The 19483-nt window shown below is 48.3% G+C and overlaps 1 protein-coding gene across 1 annotated transcript; it reads left to right on the forward strand.

Moving 5' to 3' along the window:
• Positions 1–7891: 7891 nt before the first annotated feature.
• On the forward strand, positions 7892–18844 carry LOC135874008 (transmembrane protein 14C-like). The gene is made up of 5 exons (XM_065398681.1): positions 7892–7972; positions 9223–9299; positions 13099–13200; positions 17677–17764; positions 18005–18844. Exons 2-5 carry the CDS (start codon positions 9224–9226, stop codon positions 18060–18062), a joined length of 324 nt encoding a protein of 107 aa, XP_065254753.1. The 5' UTR covers positions 7892–7972; position 9223; the 3' UTR covers positions 18063–18844.
• The last annotated feature ends 639 nt before the right edge of the window (positions 18845–19483 follow it).

Raw genomic sequence — 19483 nt, forward strand, 5'->3', positions numbered from 1 at the left:
TCCAGTGGTTCTCAACCAGGGGTCCGGGGATCCCTGGGGGCCACGAGCCAGTTTCAGGGCACCGCCAAGCAGGGCCAGTGTTAGACTTGCTGGGGTCCAGGGCAGAAAGCCGAAGTTCCATCGCATGGGACTGAAGCCTGGGGCTCTGAGTCCCACCACCTGGGGCTGAAGCCGAAGCCTGAGCAATGTAGCTTTGGCAGGGCCCAGGCAATTGTCCTGCTTGCTACCCACTAACACCGGCCCTGGCTTTTATATGCAGAAAACCAGTTATTGTGGCACAGGTGGGCTGTGGAGCAGTAGCGTAGCTGGGGGGGGAGCAGGGGTAGTGGCCGCTACCCCACTAAGCATGTTGTCAAAAAGTGGTGCCTTAGGGGTTAACATGGCGCCAGTGGGGCCCACGCTCTGCTCTGAAGCTTGGTGCTGCAGGCGCTGGGCTCCTACAGCAAGGCAGGCTTTGCGGGCAGCAGCCAACCTTCTTCCCCCGCCCCGCCCTGCCACCGATCAGCTGTCTCCCAGCAGGAGGGAGCAGCTGATCGTGGCAGGGAAGGGAGGGGGAAGAGCTGAGCTCCAGCAAGCTGGCCGCTCCTGGGAGGAGGAGGGGAGGGGGAAGAGCTGAGCTCCAGCAAGCTGGCCGCTCCTGGGAGGAGGAGAGGTGGGGGCCCAGCACCAGTAATACTTGGGGTCGGGTGTCCCCCCTGAGGCCCCCCCACACCTTCCCCGAGTGTCCCCTGGCCCTGACTTGCTGCCCCTGCCCCGGAGCAGAGTGTCCCTGTGTATGGCTCCATGTTGCCTCCCGGCAGCAACTGCTGCCGCAGGGACCTAGTGTCCCCCATCTCCACTGCCAAGGCAGACTGACTCTGAGCCTCAGCCTGCCCTTCCCCCTCAGACCCTTCCCTTTTCCCGCAGGACCCTCCAGCAGCACAGGGGGGCCCCCCGCACACAGTCACTGCTCCCCCATGCTGGGCAAGGAGGCAGCCCCATCCCTCACCCCCAGTGAGGCTACAGTCAGGGGCAGCAGCAGGGGAGGCGGCGCATGCAGCGCCCCCCGGCACCCACCACGGAGGAGGCGAGGGAGATTCCTGGACCTGAGAGGGGCCCTAGGAGCACATGCAGTGACCGTGTGCTGCTGGGGGAGGGGGGAGGAAAGGGGGGCTCCTCCCCCAGAGCTTGCTGCTGCCGGCAGGGAAAGGGCTGGGGGGAGTCCTCTCTGGCCCCATCCTGGAGCAGCCTGCCTGCACCCCAAACTCATCCCCAGCCCTGCTCCACCCCAGAGCCCACACCCCCAGTCAGAGCTTTCACCCCTCTACCGCACCCTCAATCCTCTGCCTGAGCCCCTCCAGCACCCCAAACACCTTATCCCCAGTCCCAGCCAGAGCCCTCACCCCTACTCTCACCCTGAGCCCCTCCCACACTCCAAACCCCTCATCTGCAGCCACACCCGACAGCCCTCACCCCTGCACCCCATCCCTCTGCACCCCTCCCATCCCCAAACTCCCTCCCAGAGCCTGCACCAATCCCCTACACCAGCCCACTCCTGGGTCTGCTGCGCCCGGACTCCAGCCGCGCGCCATGCAGGGAAGGAGAGCCTGGCGCGAGCAATCTGCTTCTCCTTTGGAGCTTTTAATTTAAAAAAGGCAGAAATCTGGTGGCTCCAGACAATACGGAGTCTTTTTTTCACATGGGGGGTAAGCTCCCAGTTCCCCCACCCCCTGCCTCAGAGGCTGCCTGCTCCGCTTTGGGGGCTTTCCCCTTACAGCGCTCACCTGCGAGGAGGTTGCAATTTGAGGCTGGGGCTTTGGAGAGATGGACCCCTGGTGGTATCGCCCCCTACACACACCCCAGCTGGTCTCAGTTGATCCCTTTGCTACAGTGTGTGCACAGGCCAGGGAGTGGGGGCTGCAGGGGCTGGGCCAGCTTCGCAGTGCTTAGCTCTGGTGCCTCTCCCGAGCTGGCAGAGGGGTTTGCAGAGGGGGGGGGGGGCGTCCCCTCCCCCCCGCTTGGACCCAGCCTTGGGCTTGTGACACAGCAAATCTGGCGTTGTGGGGGGTATGGTGCGGGGGGGGAGGAAAGCCCCTGGTATCGGGCAGTAGCTTCCATCACATAATCAAATGTGGTAGAAACGTCGTCTGTACACTTGTAACACTTACCACTACAGCATTAGTCAGTCTGAATCCCTTGCAAGAGCCAAGAGGCCCACATTTTTTTTAAACATTTTGTCTTAGCCCTTTTTTAAATGCAAAATAACACACGTACTTATAAAACAATATCATTCTTGTGTTTTTATTTTAAGTACAAAATAAATATGTATATCGAATTTAAAAGTATGTAATTAGTAATTTGATATGTTGGGTGGCGCCTTTTTTTAATGTGTTCGCTTCCCCTGATGTTAGAACCTGGCTACGCCCCTGCTGTGGAGTTTTTATAGCATATTGGTGGGGGCCTCAGAAAGAAAAAGGTTGAGAACCCCTGTTCTATATATAAAAATTTGATGAACTTGAATATAGAGGATCAGATTAGTATTGAAGGGGTAGGAAAACTCAACAAAATGGATGGGGCCACACTGGTAAAGGAATGCAGTGTATCTTGGAGGGGACATAAAATAAAACCTGTAAAGTATTTTAGCACAGCAGCCTGACTCTGGCTGAGCACTAAAGGGTCCTCTGACACAAAAACAAAACAAACATCTTCTGGACTCTGCTAGGATCATTCACTTTATGGTGGCAATGTGCTCTTGGAATAGGTATCTAAGGCCTTGTCTACACCCAGCCGCTAGTTCGGCGGCTGGGAATCGAAGTTCCGGGTTCGATTTATCGCGTCTGGTCTGGACGCGATAAATCGATCCCGGAAGCGCTCGCCGTCGACTGCGGTACTCCAGCTCGGCGAGAGGAGTACCGCGGAGTCGACGGGGAGCCTGCCTGCCACGTGTGGACCGCGTCTGAACCGCGGTAAGTTCGAACTAAGGTATGTCGACTTCAGCTACGTTATTCACGTAGCTGAAGTTGCGTACCTTAGTTCGAAGTTGGGGGTTAGTGTAGACCAGGCCTAAGTTAAGCTTTTGTAATTTTCCCCCTTATTTAGTTGAACTCAACCCTGTCTGTCTTAATTTGATTTTTAAATCTGGTTTATATTGATTTAGCTTAGCTTCACAGGGGCAGTTTAAAGTCACACCTTTATTTAAATTTGCACAACTCTGGATATACATTAAGGCCTAAAATAGTTTTTTAGAAACTTCTGGTTTTATACATAGCTTCTACCTATATAAAATAAGCCTGATCCAGTTGAGGGTGCAATGTGAGATATATCCAATCAAACTTTTAACTGATTGCTAGTTGCTAGGCCATTTTAGTGGCAGATATTGAGAGATTTGTATGTTCTTTTAGAACTATATTTTGTATAGTATTTTCAGATATCTATTTTTATTTCTATTTAATATGTCTATGGGCTGAGGTGATGGATACCATTTATACATGTAGACTAGTAGATAGCAGTTGTGGATTTTTAAATATGTAGGATGAATTTTCACAAACACTGCAATACATGGAAATATGCAGATTAATCTCTACCCAAAAAATAAAGCATATACATTTTTAAGAATGTGGATCAAAAACGTAAGCGTTTCTTGGCTAAGACCCTAATCCTGCCAAGACTTTTGCACTTGCTTTCTGCACATGAGTAGACCTATTGTCTTCAGTGGAATTGCTTGCGTGTAAAACTTTGCAGGATGTAGGCCTAAAGAACTATATGACGTTAGCTCCCTTCCATAAATGTCTCCACAGCCAATTCTGTGGCCCCAGGTGCAAGTATACTCATGCTGACTATAGCCTGCTTCTGACTCTAATATTAGGGCTAGTCTACACTTACCCGGTAGTTCGACGGCTGCGGATCGAAGTTCCGAGTTCGATTTATCGCGTCTGGTGTGGACGCGATAAATCGAACCAGGAAGTGATCCCCGTCGACTGCGGTACTCCAGCTCGGCGAGAGGAGTACCGCGAAGTCGACGGGGGAGCCTGCCTGCCGCGTGTGGACCGCGCGGTAAGTTCGAAGTAAGGTATGTCGAATTCAGCTACGTTATTCACGTAGCTGAATTTGCGTACCTTACTTCGACTTGGGGGGTAAGTGTAGACCAGGCCTTAGTTAAAAGGTTCAGTGCTGTACAGTGTTGGTTTGGGACTGCTCACCTTTTTCCTTTGAAACCGGAAATGTGGTGTGCACTCTGAATTCCTATTCAACATCTCTCAGGTTCTTTGAACCCTGTAGTACCATTGAATTGAAGAAAGTGAGAAGATAGTTTAAGCACTTGTTCAGGTGGTTTTGTTTAAATCTTAGTTGTTTGTAAGAAAATTTTTTCTATATTCTTTGACATTGGGGATATATTTTACCTCACAGTACACAAGGTGTTGGCAGGAAATGTTAGTGCAAAACACTTCCTTCGCCAAATGTGTCCATTTTGCCAGTGTTGCATACCTACTATAGTGGAAGAAGCTGTTGCATTTACTACAGTTGTGAATGTATTTGATGAGGGCCAGAAGGATCCTCTGTAACTGGACTTTCAGCTAATTACTAGACAGAAGAAACATATTGGAAAAAACTACTAATCAATAACATCTGAAATGTACATGTTACACTTCGATAAGAACTGAGCTGCAATGGAATAATACTGTTAACTAGATATGATCCCAGTAATCAAGTTATTGTCTGGATCTGAATTTCCTAAGAATTTGTGGGTGAGGTTTGGCTCTGGTGTTTCTTCTTAGGCCCATCTCTACTTTTTACCTCTCTAATTGCAGAGGAGTATATAAACTATAAATCATTTTATGCTAACTATAGGCCCGAAGTTGGATATTGGACACAATTTCCATAAGTCAGGATTCAGTTATTACAGTGGCAGTTATCCTAGTTAAGTCTGAAATGCATCTCCTATTGTCAACTGCAGTCTCTCTTTTTATTTTTTTTACTATTAAATAGTTACTGATAACATTCTCAAACACCTTTTGGGCTGAAAAGAAATGTTTTTCATGTTTTTTTTAGGTGAGAGGTGATGTTTAAAAAACAACAACAAAAACCTTTCACCAAAATCTATTAAGCCTTTTTTTTTTTTTTTGAGAGAGAGAGAGAGAGAGAGAGAGAGGTGTATGCAGTGACAGACCAACCATTTTCTTCCATGTGCTCCTGTCAGATATTTTTAGCAAGTGTAATTCAGCAATAACCAGTGTGGGGGCTGAAGATATTAGTGTGTTTAAAAAAAAAAAAAAAGGTTCTGCAAGGTAAACAACACTTCTTAGCTGAAACATATGTTCCACACTGTACATTGATAGCATGTTCTTATCACAATAAGTACAGTCTATATGAAATCTATAGTAAAGACCTTTTGCTGTCTTACTGGGCAAATCCAGGAGAGAAGCCTCTGATAAGACAGACATGCTGAGAAGAGATCGGAAGCACCAGGCACAATGACCCATGATCTGTTTATCACAACTGCACCCATTGTGGCTGGTTGGTTTGTGACTGAGCTAAAACATGTAAAAAATTGACATACCCAGTCAGAAAGATTCTTGATGCATGCTCTGTCTCTCTTCCTTTGTAAAACCTGTGGGAGCTGGTGAAGAAGGAAATTTATGAGGTTCCCCTTGAACAGTTTCTCTCACAATGTCCTCTTAGAAGGATGATGAGAGTTGGTATCCCTGCTCTTCGCAGGTCTTCAAAACAGCTGGATCTCCAGGGATCTGTAGATTCCAAGGATCACAGGAGGCTCTGTGCCTCCACTAAGCTGTCTGCCCCGGCTATTCCTCCCCATCCCTGGCTTCTTGGCAGCACGGCTGTAATGGAGCTGCCCTACCAGGAATAATGCTGTAGTCACAGTTGCCCCTTGTCACACTATTAAGGGAGATCCCTGCCATGGAGTTGTTGTCTCAGGAGACAGCGGGGGAAACTGAGCAACTGACTGACTAGAGGAACAGTGAAACAGTGCTGTCAAAAATACAAATATGAGAGGCAACTTTTTTTTCCCTTTCATCTCTGTAGGAATCAGGTGTTAACTTGTAACCGGAGCAGGGACAAGCCAGGGGACCAGACATGTAATGTGTAACTTGCTGCTGTGGTTTAAAGGGTGGCTGTTAACGAAATACGAGACACACAGACACATATCTAAATAGGCAGCCCTAATTAATGACTTGCATTCTGTATCTGCATGTGCTGAGAGTCTCTATTTCTAAGGGCCTAAGCCTGCTTGCTGGGAATTCCCTGTGTTTGACAGCAGTGGCGCTTAGGCTGTGCGAGGAATGAGGGTAGGGGTGGCAGGTTTGTAGAAATTTTGGTGGTGCCCAGAACCCGCCCCTCCAAACTCCACCCCCCACCTGCCTAAGGCTCTGGGAGGGAGTTTGGGTGGAGGGAGGAGGTCTGGGGTGCAGGGCCTGGGCTGGGGCAGGGGACTGGGGTGCAGGCTCTGGGAGGGAGTTTGGGTGCAGAGGGGGTGAGAAGTTGGCATCTGGGAGGGAGTTTGGGTGGGGAAGGGGGTCTGGAGTGCAGGATCTGGGATGGAGTTTGGTTGCTGGGTGCAGGCTCCGGGCTGGGGCAGCGGGTGGGGATGCAGGAAGGGGTGAGGGGTGCAGGCTCCGGGAGGGAGTTTGGGGGCAGGAGAAGGTGTGTGGGAAGGGGGTGGGTGTGCAGGCTCTGGGATGGAGTTTGGGGGTGGGAGGGGATGTGGAGGGAGGGGGTGAGGGGTTTGGAGTGAGGGCTATGGGGTGGGGCTGGGGATGAGGGGTTCATGATGCAGGAGGGGGCTCAGGGCTGGGGTACAGGGTTAGTGTGCAGGGGGATGAGGGCTCTGGCTGGGGATGAGGAGTTTGGGAAGGGCTCAGGGCTAGGGCAGAGGTAGGGGGGGTGAGGGCTTGGGCTGGGGATGAGGGGTTTGGGATGTGGGAGGGGCTCAGGGCTGGGGCAGAGGGTTGCAGGGGGGTGAAGGCTCTGGCTGGGGGTGCAGGCTCTGGGGTGGGGCAGGGCTGGGGATGAGTTTGGGGTGCAGGCAGGCTGCCCCAGGGCTGGGGCCAGAAAGGACGACTCCCCCAGCCCTGTCCACGCCGGCAGCACACTCACCCTGCACCACTGTCACTGCACATGCTCCTAGGGCCCCTCTCAGGTCCAGGAAGTCCCCGGGGGGGGGGGGGGGGCTGAAATCACATATGCGCCTCCTCCCCTGCTGCTGCCCCTCACTGTAGCCTCACTGGGGGTGGGGGATGGGGCTGCCCCTTACCCAGTGTGGGGCAGGCACGGTGACTGCGGGCAGGGGGGCCCCCCTGTGCTGGTGGAGGGTCCTGCCAGAAAAAGGAAGGATCCGAGGCAGAAGCGCAGGGGCAGGGCAGGCTGGTTGGGGGGTTCCTAGGACCCTGCGGGGGCAGTTGATGCCAGGAGCCAGAAGAGTGGAGTCAGTGTGGAGCTGCAGGGGAGAAGGACCCCAGGGAGGTGTGTGGGGGCTGGGGACACTCAGGGGAGGGGCAGGGGGCGGGACCCAACCCCAAACATTGGTGGAGCCGGCCCCCCGGCCCTGAATATTGCTGGAGCACGGGCACCACGGGCCCAAATAACTCGCTGCCCCGAATGAGGGGGTCAAGGCCGCCCCTTCTCTGAGCTGTCCCAGGGACTGTGGGAAAGGAGCCCTGGCATAAGATGCAATCGCCCCGCTAGACCCATACGTGCCCCGGGGCCGGCCCCCGGCCCCGCCTCAGGGGGAGGAAATACATGGATGAGGCGCTCAGCTGCTGGGGGGGCGGGAAAGGGAGCCAAGTCAGCCAGTCCCCTGGGCAGCGAGGGCGGGAAACCCCGAGCTACGGGCTGCTTAGCTGCCCTCTCCCCGCCCTGCTACTGCGGGCGCGGCTCTGATTGGTTGCCCCGCGCCGGGAAGGTTCGGGGGTGGAAGGTCGGGACTGCCCCGTGCCAAGGTTTCCGCTGCAGCGCGGCTCCAGGCCGGGGAGGGCAGGTCAGTGCGGCGGGGGACAGGGAGCCTCGTGGCCGCGGGCCTGCAGGGTACTGGTCTGCAGTCCCACACGCCCGGCCCTGGGGCTCCCTGGGTGGGGGAAGAGAGGGGGCAAGTACCTGGCTTTGTACCTCTCGCTTGGTGCTGAGCCGAGCTGTACGCGGGCAGTGGGGCAGGGGGTGAGCTAGGCTGTGCTAGGGGGGAGGAGGTGCTAGTATTTGGGAGGGAGGTGTTTTCTGTGTGTTGCGGTTGGGGACCCCAGACTCTGGAGATGGTGACGTTCCTCTCTGGTCATGGCCGGTTCCTCGCCCTGCTAGGGCAGGACTGTTCTCTATTTGCTTCGCGGACTGCTTTCCTGTAGTCACTCTGCATCCCTCTGGGGTGATCGCAGGGGTCTGTCAACCCATCTTACAGAACCGAGCCTGAACCAGCCCCCACCTCTGAGTTTCCCCAGACTGTGGGGAGGTTTGGATCCAGATTTGTGGCTGGCACCTGTGTGCGTACTGGGCTGAACCCAAACCTAGATCTGGACATCCCTGAGCCTGGAGAAAGTTCAGATCCAGATCTGATCATGGCAACATGGCCCAGTCTCTGGCTTTTCAGGGAAGTTCTGGGCTAGAGCTATTGTTGGACGATGAGGTTTTTTTTACCCCTTATGTTGTCATTATAGGGACTTGCTTAAGATGCTTGACACGGAAACATTACCAATGGCCTCTGTTAAGGAGCAGCTTCAGTGCATCTGTCTCAAACCATTACACACTGAACCACCTTCCTAACACATTGCTTCTCCTTGGGCTTCAGGTTCAATGTTCATCAAACCCATTTAAAATCTATTTTTATATTCTGTACTTAATGTGTGTGATATCCTTTCACTTAGTCCAGAACTGTTAATTCATATGGGATGTTTCTCCCTCACACTTGCATCCAGATACACTAGTATCATGATATATGCTTTCATGTTCTTAGGATTTTAAGTTTGTGGTGTATGTTTGTTCTTGTTTCTCAGTGATTGCCAATAATTGTCTAAAAACAGAGCCGTATAGGGAAGTTTGCATTACTGTTGCCCAACCTTTAGTCATGATACATAATCTATACATTATACATAGAGGACTTTGTTTCAAGTGTTATCAAGCTAATACCTTTGTGAGCATTAAAGTAAGTTAAAAATAAATTTAAATTGTATAAAAACTGTGTAAAGGAAGGAGGGGATGAAAAGAATTAATATAACTCTGATTTCCTTGTTATGTTCCCAGAATGGGTTTGGACTGGATCGGTTTTGGCTATGCAGCATTGGTTACATCAGGTGGAATAATTGGCTACGCAAAAGCAGGTATAGTTTTGATAAATTCTCAAACTCTCTGGTGCATAATTGAATCAGATGTTGGGAAATGGAACCAGCCCCCCCACGCCAAAGCAAAATATCAAGTTTTCTGCACAGTGTAACTTCTTATAAAAACAGGCTATCTAAATATTCATGCTGTTCTTAACTTTGACAGTTTAAGGCTTATGCAGAACTTTCACTGTAATTGGGAGTGGAGGGCTGTATTATTTGAGTTGGTGTTCTTTTGTGATAAGCTCACAATCAGGGCATACCAGTCGTCTCCTGATGGCCTTTATGTTCTTTGGGTGAATCGCAGTAAGCTTACTTCAGAAAGGCTTTATTGCTGATGTCTTGAATATCAATGACCTACTTATATATTTTCAGAGAACATATAAAAAGGTTATTTGTTAGTAGTTTTTAATTTTGTTTTTTATAATTGATACTAGCACCATCTTGTACACTACAAATGGTCCCCTATCACTTCTACAAATGGTACATTTAGAAGAGTAACTGCAAGTATTTAGAGAGCTCAGCTTTCCATTTTAACCTTTCTGTAAGTAGTGTGACTTGTTTGTGCTGTGTCAGAATTATTTAGCAATATTTCTTTGCAGAGCTGCATTGAATATACTTGCACTTGGAACTTTATTCCCTGATCTGCTTGCTCCAGTTCTGCTTTTCTTGGTTTTCATTCCTTCATACAGAACTGTGGATCATCAGCTGTAAAATTCTTGCAATGGGAGGCCTCAATTCATGTGGAAACCCTCATTAAATTTTTAGGATAGACCCATGTTTAATATGGACGGAGGAGTTTGCTGTTACCCGAGGACCTGCTCCTATATCACTGAATTCAGTGGGAGTTTTGCCCACAAATGTGAATAAATTGGAGCTCCAGAGAGCTTGTTAATGTGCTTCTACTAGCTTGTTTCATCCTGTAGATGACCAGTCAGGATGGAGGTAATGAACAACATTTGGAACTTACACTGACCTTTTGATCAGTATTTCTCAGAGCACTTTACAAACTGGTAAGCATTATTATCCTCTGTTTCCAGATGGGGAAACGGAGACCCAGAATTTAAGTGACCTGTTTGAGGTCATGTGGTAATTCAGTGGCAAAGCCAGAAATGGAACCCAGGTCTCCTGACTCCCAATCTGAGAGGAAAGAGGATTTTTTTTTTTTTTTTAGGGGAGGAGTAAAAGCAAGTGAGGTGACTTGACAGGGGAATGAGAGACTGCTAATAACAGAGACCTGTCTGTGCCAGTAAAAGTACAGGACAGCATGTTAAAAATAAAGGAAGAGTAGCTGAGTAAATGGCCCTGTCCATCATTATATTCACTATATTCTATAGCCATCTACTTCTAACTTAAACCTGAAAATGTTCAACCAGTCAGATCACCAGAGGTGAAAGTAAGCCGGTACGGTACGGCGTACCGGCAAGAGCCAGTATGCCATGCCGGACCGCACCGGCTTCCGCGGCGGGGATTTAAAGGGCTCGGAGCTCCCTGCCGCTTCGGGGAGCCCAGAGCCCTTTAAATCCCCCCCACAGCTCCGGCAGCCGGGCTGGGGCCGGGATTTAAAGGGCTCAGAGCTCCCGCAGCTGCGTGGAGCCCAGAGCCCTTTAAATCCCCCCTGCAGGTCCGGCAGCCGGGCTGGGGCCGGGATTTAAAGGGCTCAGAGCTCCCGCCGCAGCGGGGAGCCCAGAGCCCTTTGAATCCCGCCCGCAGCTCCGGCGGCTGGGCCGGGGCCAGGATTTAAAGGGCTCGGGGCTCCCCGCAGCGGCGGGAGCTCCGGGCCCTTTAAATCCCAGCCCAGCCCGGCAAGGCTCGGGGCTCCCCGCGGCCGCGGGAGCTCCAGGCCCTTTAATTTGCCCCTGAGCCCCGGGGGCTCCCAGCCACCTCTGCAGCTGGGAGCCCCGGGTTGATTTAAAGGCCCTGGGGCTCCCAGCCACAGCCGGTGCCCCAGGGCCTTTAAACCTTGAGAGGCCCCGCCTCTTCCGGTTGAGGCTACGCCTCTTCTGGATGAGGCCACGCCCCCCTCAGGACTCCTGCAGTACCAGTAAGTCCTGTAAGTTACTTTCACCCCTGCAGATCACTGACCATTCTGATATCCTTGCAAAAAAGAGAGGCCTTATATAATGATGTCACCATTGACAGAGTGGGCTCTTTAATCATTTTTTTTCTTTTTTTAAAAATGTTCTGTCTAAATTACTTCTACTGTATATTCCTGGGTGAAGATTCTTATGATCTTGCAATATTACATTCATATGTCAAATCTATTATTGTAGTGCAAATCTAGGGAGCATTCTCTTTCTTCATCTCTTATAGGCGGTGCTCCTACCTGACTGTTCATATATTCAGAATGTCCAAATGTGTATGTAATAACTTAAGGTTTTGTTTGGCTTCATCACAAGTACTGAAACATATCTTGCCTATGTTGTATTCAATGGGGTGCTCCAAAACCAATCTGCAGGCATGCCAGGGAAATCTTGGCATCATGCCGCCTAACCTGCTCCCCGCCTCCCACCCCCTGCCCAGTTGTGTCATGGAATAGGGGGGGAAAAGCAGGTACCATGTGTGAGTAGTTGTGGGCATGGGCATCTCATTACTGTAAATCATTGAGGCAAAATTCAGGTATGTCGTGGCCATTCTGCAGAAAATCAGTTATGCCACATTTGCAGGAGAAACTGTAGCTACGCTGCTGAGGCTGCTGAACTGGATGGGAATAGAGTAGCCACTTGCTAATGTGCATGTCTTTTCCTTACACAAATGAGTATATCCTGCACCTTCTCTCTCTCCATCCCCTGCTTTATCCTAAATGTGGGATCTGAACCAATAGTGCAGCTGATGTGTTGATGACTAAAGAATGATCAGCTTCCTACAGCACTAAGTGCTCATCATTCTGGTACACTTGGAGTAAAGACTTTTATCATACTGGCCTGACGATTTCAGATCATTTTAATGGTGACCTGCAAATGGAACAGACGGAATGCTATCGCCATTAGCAATAGGTGTGGAATGCTCCTCTTAGCATGGTTGATGAAGGCATTCAGCACTCATTAAAGGTGATGACATTTTGTCAATTCCATTTACAGGTTATCTACAAATCACTGAGGATAGGACTGGAAATAGCATCTATCTTCTGTCAATAGTGCAGGGTTATCTTTTGCAGTAAGGACCAGATCTAAAGCCCACTCAAGTCCATGGAATCGTTTTTTCCATTGTCTTCAATGGTTTTGGATTTGGGCCTTATGTGTGTTTAACCTTGAATACTTCTATTGTTGGTGCCTTCTAGCCCTTCTTGGTAAATTGTCTAATCGTCTTGCCTGGCTAGTTTAAACTCCCTTTTTCTAATCTCAGGCCATTACTATGTGAGATCTGTACCACCCAACATAGTTAATCCCTTTATTTCATGCTAGTACCTCACAAGAGCTTCTGGAAACTTTTTTTTGGGGGGTGGGGGGGAAGAGGGGAGGAGTTCTTTTACCCATCAAAGGTCATGCTGATGCTTTTATTCTAGTGACTCTTTTTGTGTTTGTAATTTATCAATGACTTATTTGCATGTTAAAGAACTAAATGCTGTAATGTTACCTGCAACTAATCTAGAGTTATTTGGTACTTTGTTAGGATCTGTATAATGACTTTCTTAATAAAAGCCAACCTATTCAAATATTAACATCCTCTCACATTTGATCTAAATTCTAGTCTACCGTATAACAGTGAACAGACATGATTATTTTGTTTGACTGCTTGGTTAATAGACCAAGTTTATGTCTGATCTTCTAATAAATGCAGTATGTTTGATTTATTCAAGGTAGTGTCCCATCTCTAGCTGCTGGTCTTCTCTTCGGGAGCTTAGCTGGACTGGGTGCTTACCAGCTGTCTCAGAATCCAAAAAATGTGTGGCTTTCTCTGAGTGAGTCTACTTTAAAATATCTATGTAAAACAAACTTACTGTTATGTTAATAACACTTCAAGGGTGTATATTATGGTGCAGCAGTAGTGTGCACCATAGTTAAGATTGTGCTCCAAAGTTCAATTTTAACAGGGCATTTAAAACCTTTATTTTGTAAAACTCTCACTGAAATGGCAAAAAGCAATGCATAGAATATAAACTTAGAGCACTATTTGAATTTTTCATGATGGTTTCATGAAAAATGAATTGATAGAGAGAATGAGAGCTTTTAAAAATTATTCCCTTTGGTGTGTCTCCCCCATTCCCTCCCTGCTAGACTGTCTCACTTTTCTTTGTTCTCCTTTTGCAATAAATTTAAATCACTCCAGGCTCTGGCTTTTAGCCACATTGGTGTCTTCATGTACTGATTCCTAGAATATCAATTATACTGTACATCAGGTGTGTTTGTCTGTAGAGCATTGTCTGACATTTTAGCCTTAATGGAAAACATATGCCAAGCCAAACCTGCCAAATTTCAGTTTGAAAAAAATCTGCTGTGGGTATGAATGGTCATCACTTCCAGAAATAGTGAAAGAGAAACCCCCATCAAATGCTGCCAGTAGCCTAGAGAGGAAAGAGGAGACTGGGAGGGAGTTCAACTTTCACCTCTTCTACGTGCTGTTTAAATTCCTCTGCAATTCACTATCCCTATTATTGACTACAGCCATGAACCCCTACCTAGAAGACAGTTAAGAAAGAGCTGTTGACACCACCTTTTTTCCCCCCAGCCCCTTTTCTTTGTAAAATAAGTTAATAATTTATGCAAGCTCACTGCAGGTCCAGACCCCAGCTCTAAGATAACAAACCCTAATCTTCTCCACTGCACCACACTGTCTTTCAGAGAGACTAAAACTGTTTTGGGTTATCTTGTCCTTAACAGCTGTAAACCACATTCTTTTCCCAGAGCCAGGGGTTCTGTTCCCTAGTCAGCAGTAGAACACTGAATTCGCTTGGAAGTGTGTGTCAAGTCCTCCTCCAGTGGCTGGTCTAGAAAGGAGGTGCTCCTGTAGCTCAAATAATAAGAGCCTAAGTTAAGGGACCAGAAGGTCGAGGAGTTCAAACTCTGCTGCTGCTGGAAGGTGGGGGGGTGTATGGTTGCATGCAATTCACATAGTGAAAAAACTACTTTTGGTCAGGGTTTTTTGGTTAAAAATTACAATCTGTAATATGGTGTGAATCATCAAAATACATGTTTTGTATTGCAGCCACTTGTCACACATTTTGTTTGTGTAACCCAATGGAGGTAGGGAGTGTTAAGCGTAACCCTCTGTGTCTGATCCACAGAGGATGTCCCTCTGTGACAACTCTCAGCTTGAGGGCATACCTCTTCAGAACAAGCTGTAAAAATGCATGCTTTTAGCTCTAGAGGCCATTGGTTCAGTCCCGGGGCTTGGCCAAATTGATGGTTGTCACATGTGCTGGTGTCTCACATTGAGCCATGTGCTTTATACTGGCTGGGAGGAGGGAGCACAATAGGCATATCTGCTATAATGCAGGGATGATACCCTGCTGCTGCAACTGCTCCTTCACAGAGGTTCTCTCCAGCTGACAGGTTATGTTTTCACTGCTAAATGTGATGGGTTGCTCTTTGTTGACTTTTTAATAATTTATAAATGGGGATAAAATGGTATAGGCACCCAATTTACTGAGGAACATCACAGCCTCTCGCACTCTTCATAAGGGTCAATATAGATGCTGCTTCAACAGTGCAATTTATTACTTTGGTTCCCAGGCAGGTGCAGCTTCCTTTCTCGCTGACTCTTGGGAATTACACACCCAAGCTGTAGTAAAAAAAACCCCAGGAAGTTCGCAAACAAAAACTAATTTAATGGCAGTTAAAGGTGTGGCCCTCCACCCACTCAGAGCTTAGAACTATGGAAATAAGTTATGGGGAAAGACTTGTGTATTCCTTTTCACCTTCATATTGCCTATAGCACTGTTGATATGTACTCCAGGGCTCCATAAGGCTTTCGCTCCCATCTGCAATTGATGCCCAAAAGCAGTACATACTCCACCTTCATTAAACTTGCAGTAACACAAACCTTAATGTCAGCAGTGTTAAGGCAAAATAACTTCCCAAACATATGGAATGTGTGACACTCAGATGTGCTGATCTGTTGATCTAAAATGGGGTGGGCAAACTTTTTGGCCTGAGGGCCACATCTGGGTATGGAAATTCTATGGCGGGCCATGAATGCTCACAAAATTGGGGGTTGGGGTGCAGGAGGAGGTGAGGGCGCCAACTGGGGGTGTGGGCTCTGGGGTGGGGGCAGAAATGTGGAGTTCAGGGTGCAAGAGGGGGCTCTGGGCTGGGGTAGGGGGTTGAGGTGCGGGGGCAGGGAGTGAAGCTCCAGCTGGGGGTACAGGCTCTCGAGTGGGGCCAGGGATGAGGGGTTTGGGGTGCAGAAGGGGGCTGGGGGTGGAGCAGATGGGTTCAGAGTATGGGAGGGGACTCCAGGATGAGGCAGGGGGTTGAGGGGCAGGGGGAGTGAGGGCTCTGGTTAGGGTTGCAGGCTCGGGGATGGGGCTGGGAATGGGTTTGGGGTGCAGGAGGGTGCTCCAGGCTGGGATCGAGGGGTTTGGAGGACAGGAGGGGGATCAGGAATGGGGCAGGGGTTGAGGCGTGGGAGGAGGTCAGGGGTGCAGGCTGGGGGCAGCGCTTACCTCAAGCAGCTCCCAGAAGCAGCGGCATGTCCCCCCTCCAGCTTCTATGTGGAGGTGCGGCCAGGCGGCTCTGCACGGGGCCCCATCCACAGGCACCGCCCCTGCAGTTCCCATTGGCTGCAGTTCCCGGCCAATGGGAGCTGCAAAGCTGGCGCTTGGGGTGGGGGCAGCATGCAGAGCCCCCTGGCTACTCCTACGCATAGGAGCTGGAGGAGGGACATGCTGCTGCTGCTGCTTCTGGGAGCCGCGCGGAGCCATGGCAGGCGCGGAGTGGGGCAAACCCCTGACCCCGCTCTCCAGCTGGAGCACTGGAGCAGGGCAAGCCCCCGACCCCACTCCCCGGTGGGAGCTCGAGGGCCGGATTGAAAGGTCTGATGGGCTGGCTGTGGGCCGTAGTTTGCCCACCCTGATATAAAAACAAAGTTTTTCCCCTTCACATATATCCATGTTTGTAAGGTTTTGAGTGGAGGTGTCTTAACTGCCACTAAATATAATTTTTGTTTGATTACGTTTATGATGATCAATCCATTAGGTCTTAAGGCAGTTTTAACAAAATATTTGTGAAAGGCAACAAGGTTAAATGCTAATTCTGATCAGTATCCTAGACTATAGTTATATAGGTTTCAGAGTAGCAGCCGTGTTAGTCTGTATCCGCAAAAAGAACAGGAGTACTTGTGGCACCTTAGAGACTAACAAATTTATTAGAGCATAAGCTTTCGTGGGCTACATCCGAAGAAGTGGGTTGTAGCCCACGAAAGCTTATGCTCTAATAAATTTGTTAGTCTCTAAGGTGCCACAAGTACTCCTGTTCTTTTTATAGTTATATACAAACTAGGGATCCATCCTGCAAACCCTAACTTGAGTAAATAGGCCCATTAGAATTATTTGTAGAGTGTTGAGAAGTGGATCTGTGCACAGATGGATCTGCTAATCAAACCCCCATATAGGGAGGTGGTGACAGATGTCTGCCATTCTGCTCACTTTTATGTTTTGCAGTTGTTGCTATGGGCTTGGTACTCCATGATGGGGCTAAGGATTTCATCCTCCATATATCTTCTGTGCTGAGGAATGAGCTCTGCACATTTTTCTAATAACTCAGCTCTTTAATTGGAGGGGTGTAGTATCCCATGGTTTGGCCCTTCAGTTTTAGCAGCTCTATGAACTTGGATGGATACTGTGCCAGGAGTAATTGATCAAGATGGATAATGCTCACTCTTAGCTCAGCTAATGGAAGATAGTGCAGGTTCCTGAAATAGGTTAACAATACTAAAGGTATATTTAGCATGCTTCATCTTCAAAGTCTTTTACAAACACAAATTAACTAATCCTCAGAACATCTCTGAGAGATAGGTGAGGAAATATATTTCACTCTCTCACACACACGCACGTGCGCGTGCAAGAATTGGGTAAACAGGTGCACAAGTTTAGTGATTTGCCCAAAGATTCAGAGGGAGTCAATACCTGATTTGTGGCTAGAATAACTTATTTCTGATCAAAGATACATCTTTACCAAGGGGACTTTAGGCATATACAGAATGTGCAGTGTGTAAAACCTGAGTTTAAAGTATTACCCCTTACAGAACAATGTGGGTTTAAAAAAAATTTTTTTTAGAGTTTTCTTGATTTTTTTTTTCTGTTATATGAAATTAATCATTTTTCACAATCTATTTGATCTTACTTATTACTCCTTTTTTGCTTGCTCTGAGTTAGCATGTCTCTCTTGCGCACATACCTCTGAAATAGTTCTGACTGGTCATCTGATCTTTCATTTAGTTGCATCTGGAACACTGACTGGAGTTATGGGAATGAGATTTTACAACTCTGGAAAAGTCATGCCTGCAGGTTTAATTGCTGGTGCCAGGTACTACACCACATGCTGTTTCTAATCTTACTCCATACGTTTGAGTCACTCCTATTTAATTACATTGGGGTTAAATTACTGTATTCTAAGATTATAAAATATTTAAATAAGAGTCCATGTGTCTCTTTAAAACCAGATCATTTCAGTTTTCTACTTGCTTATGTTTCTTGGGGGAGTATTTGGAAGTTTGCTCTGCACTTTTTAAAATTCAGTGAACTTACAATGTTTTCCTTTAAACAGTCTGCTAATGGTTGGGAGACTTGGATTGAAGATGATTGAAAAGCCCCATGACCCATAATGGTGAACATCATGTGACTTAATGTGTCAATAGGAAGCCTGAAAATGCAGCTGCCTGAATGTACAGAGAATACACAACTGTTCTTACATCAAATTTTTTTTTTTTTTTTTTAAGATTGGGGGAAATTGATGGGATGGATGGGTGTTAAGTATACAAAATGTCATTTGTTTCAGCAGTCAATATTTATCCCTACTTTGTCCTGAGAAGTTGGGTTAGTGTTAATTTAAATTTCTCCTAATACATCTTTCATTAACCACTCCCATTTTGAGCAGTCCAAAAAAAATATATATAGACAACATATGAGGGAGAGAGGGAACTGGTGCCTAACATCATGATAAAGAAAATTCCCACTCTGGGCCAACAGGAGTACTTGGTCAAATACAATATAAATATATATATGGTTACTCTGCATGCAAACTATCAGAATGCTTTACCTGACTGCAGTTTGGCTGTAAGAATGTGTCTAACACCAGCTGAATATTTTATTGCAAAATTATGTTGAGCAAAATGTCATTTAAAGGAGATTGATTTTTATACTAATAAAAACTGAGAACTTATATTGCAAAACTATTTCCTTTATTGGGCAAGTCTGGGTTGGGGCTAGTTTGTGCCCTTCCTGTGGCTTACCTTTTCTTTTCTTAAGGAAATCTTTTCAGTGTACTGTTCTCCATATGCAGTCTTTGATCATGTAAAGAAAGATAACTCTTAAATGGAGGGGAAGAAGACAGAATTAAGCGTGTACATTGTGTTAATACTGCATTAAAGACTCTTTAAAGAAGAAACCTCTATTGTGGATAATTTCAGCAAGATTTATGCAAGAGTATTTGAACAGTTGAAGTCAGCCTAAAATACACATCACTTGCATATTCTATTCTGAATATAAAATTAGTTCTGGTCTTCCCAGGGCCGGTGCAACCACTAGGCGGACTAGGCAGCCGCCTAAGGCGCCAAGTGGTTGGGGGCGCCAAAAAGCGGTGCCCCAAACATTTTTTTTAAACAGCGGAGCACAAGGCTGCCACTGCTCCACTGCTCCCCACCTCCCGAGGGCAGGGCCGGCTCCAGGGTTTTGGCCGCCCCAAGCAGCCAAAAAAAAAAAGAAGCCGCGATCGCGATCTGCGGTGGCAATTCAGCGGGAGGTCCTTCGCTCCGAGCAGGAGTGAGGGACCGTCCGCCGAATTGCCGCCGAACAGCTGGACGTGCCGCCCCTCTCCTAAGTGGCCGCCCCAAGCACCTGCTTGGTAAGCTGGTGCCTGGAGCCGGCCCTGCCCAAGGGGCTGCCTGCGGCACGGCCAGTCCCTCCCCCCGGGGGAGCAGCCGGTGGCGGAGCGGGGAAGGGGAGGGTCTAGCGCTAGCAGTTGCGCCTTCTTCCCTGCGCCGCGGGCCGAGTCGGGCTCCCTGCCACCCCCAGGGTTCTCAGCGGC

Source organism: Emys orbicularis, chromosome 2 (assembly GCF_028017835.1).
Source record: "Emys orbicularis isolate rEmyOrb1 chromosome 2, rEmyOrb1.hap1, whole genome shotgun sequence".
Lineage (NCBI taxonomy): Eukaryota > Metazoa > Chordata > Testudines > Emydidae > Emys > Emys orbicularis.

Coding starts and splice junctions, on each gene's coding strand:
- LOC135874008 (XM_065398681.1), top strand. CDS start 9,224: ATGGGTTTGGACTGGATCGGTTTTGGCTATGCAGCATTGGTTACATCA. Junction 9,300..13,098: donor AATTGGCTACGCAAAAGCAG/GTATAGTTTTGA, acceptor GATTTATTCAAG/GTAGTGTCCCATCTCTAGCT. Junction 13,201..17,676: donor AAATGTGTGGCTTTCTCTGA/GTGAGTCTACTT, acceptor TCTTTCATTTAG/TTGCATCTGGAACACTGACT.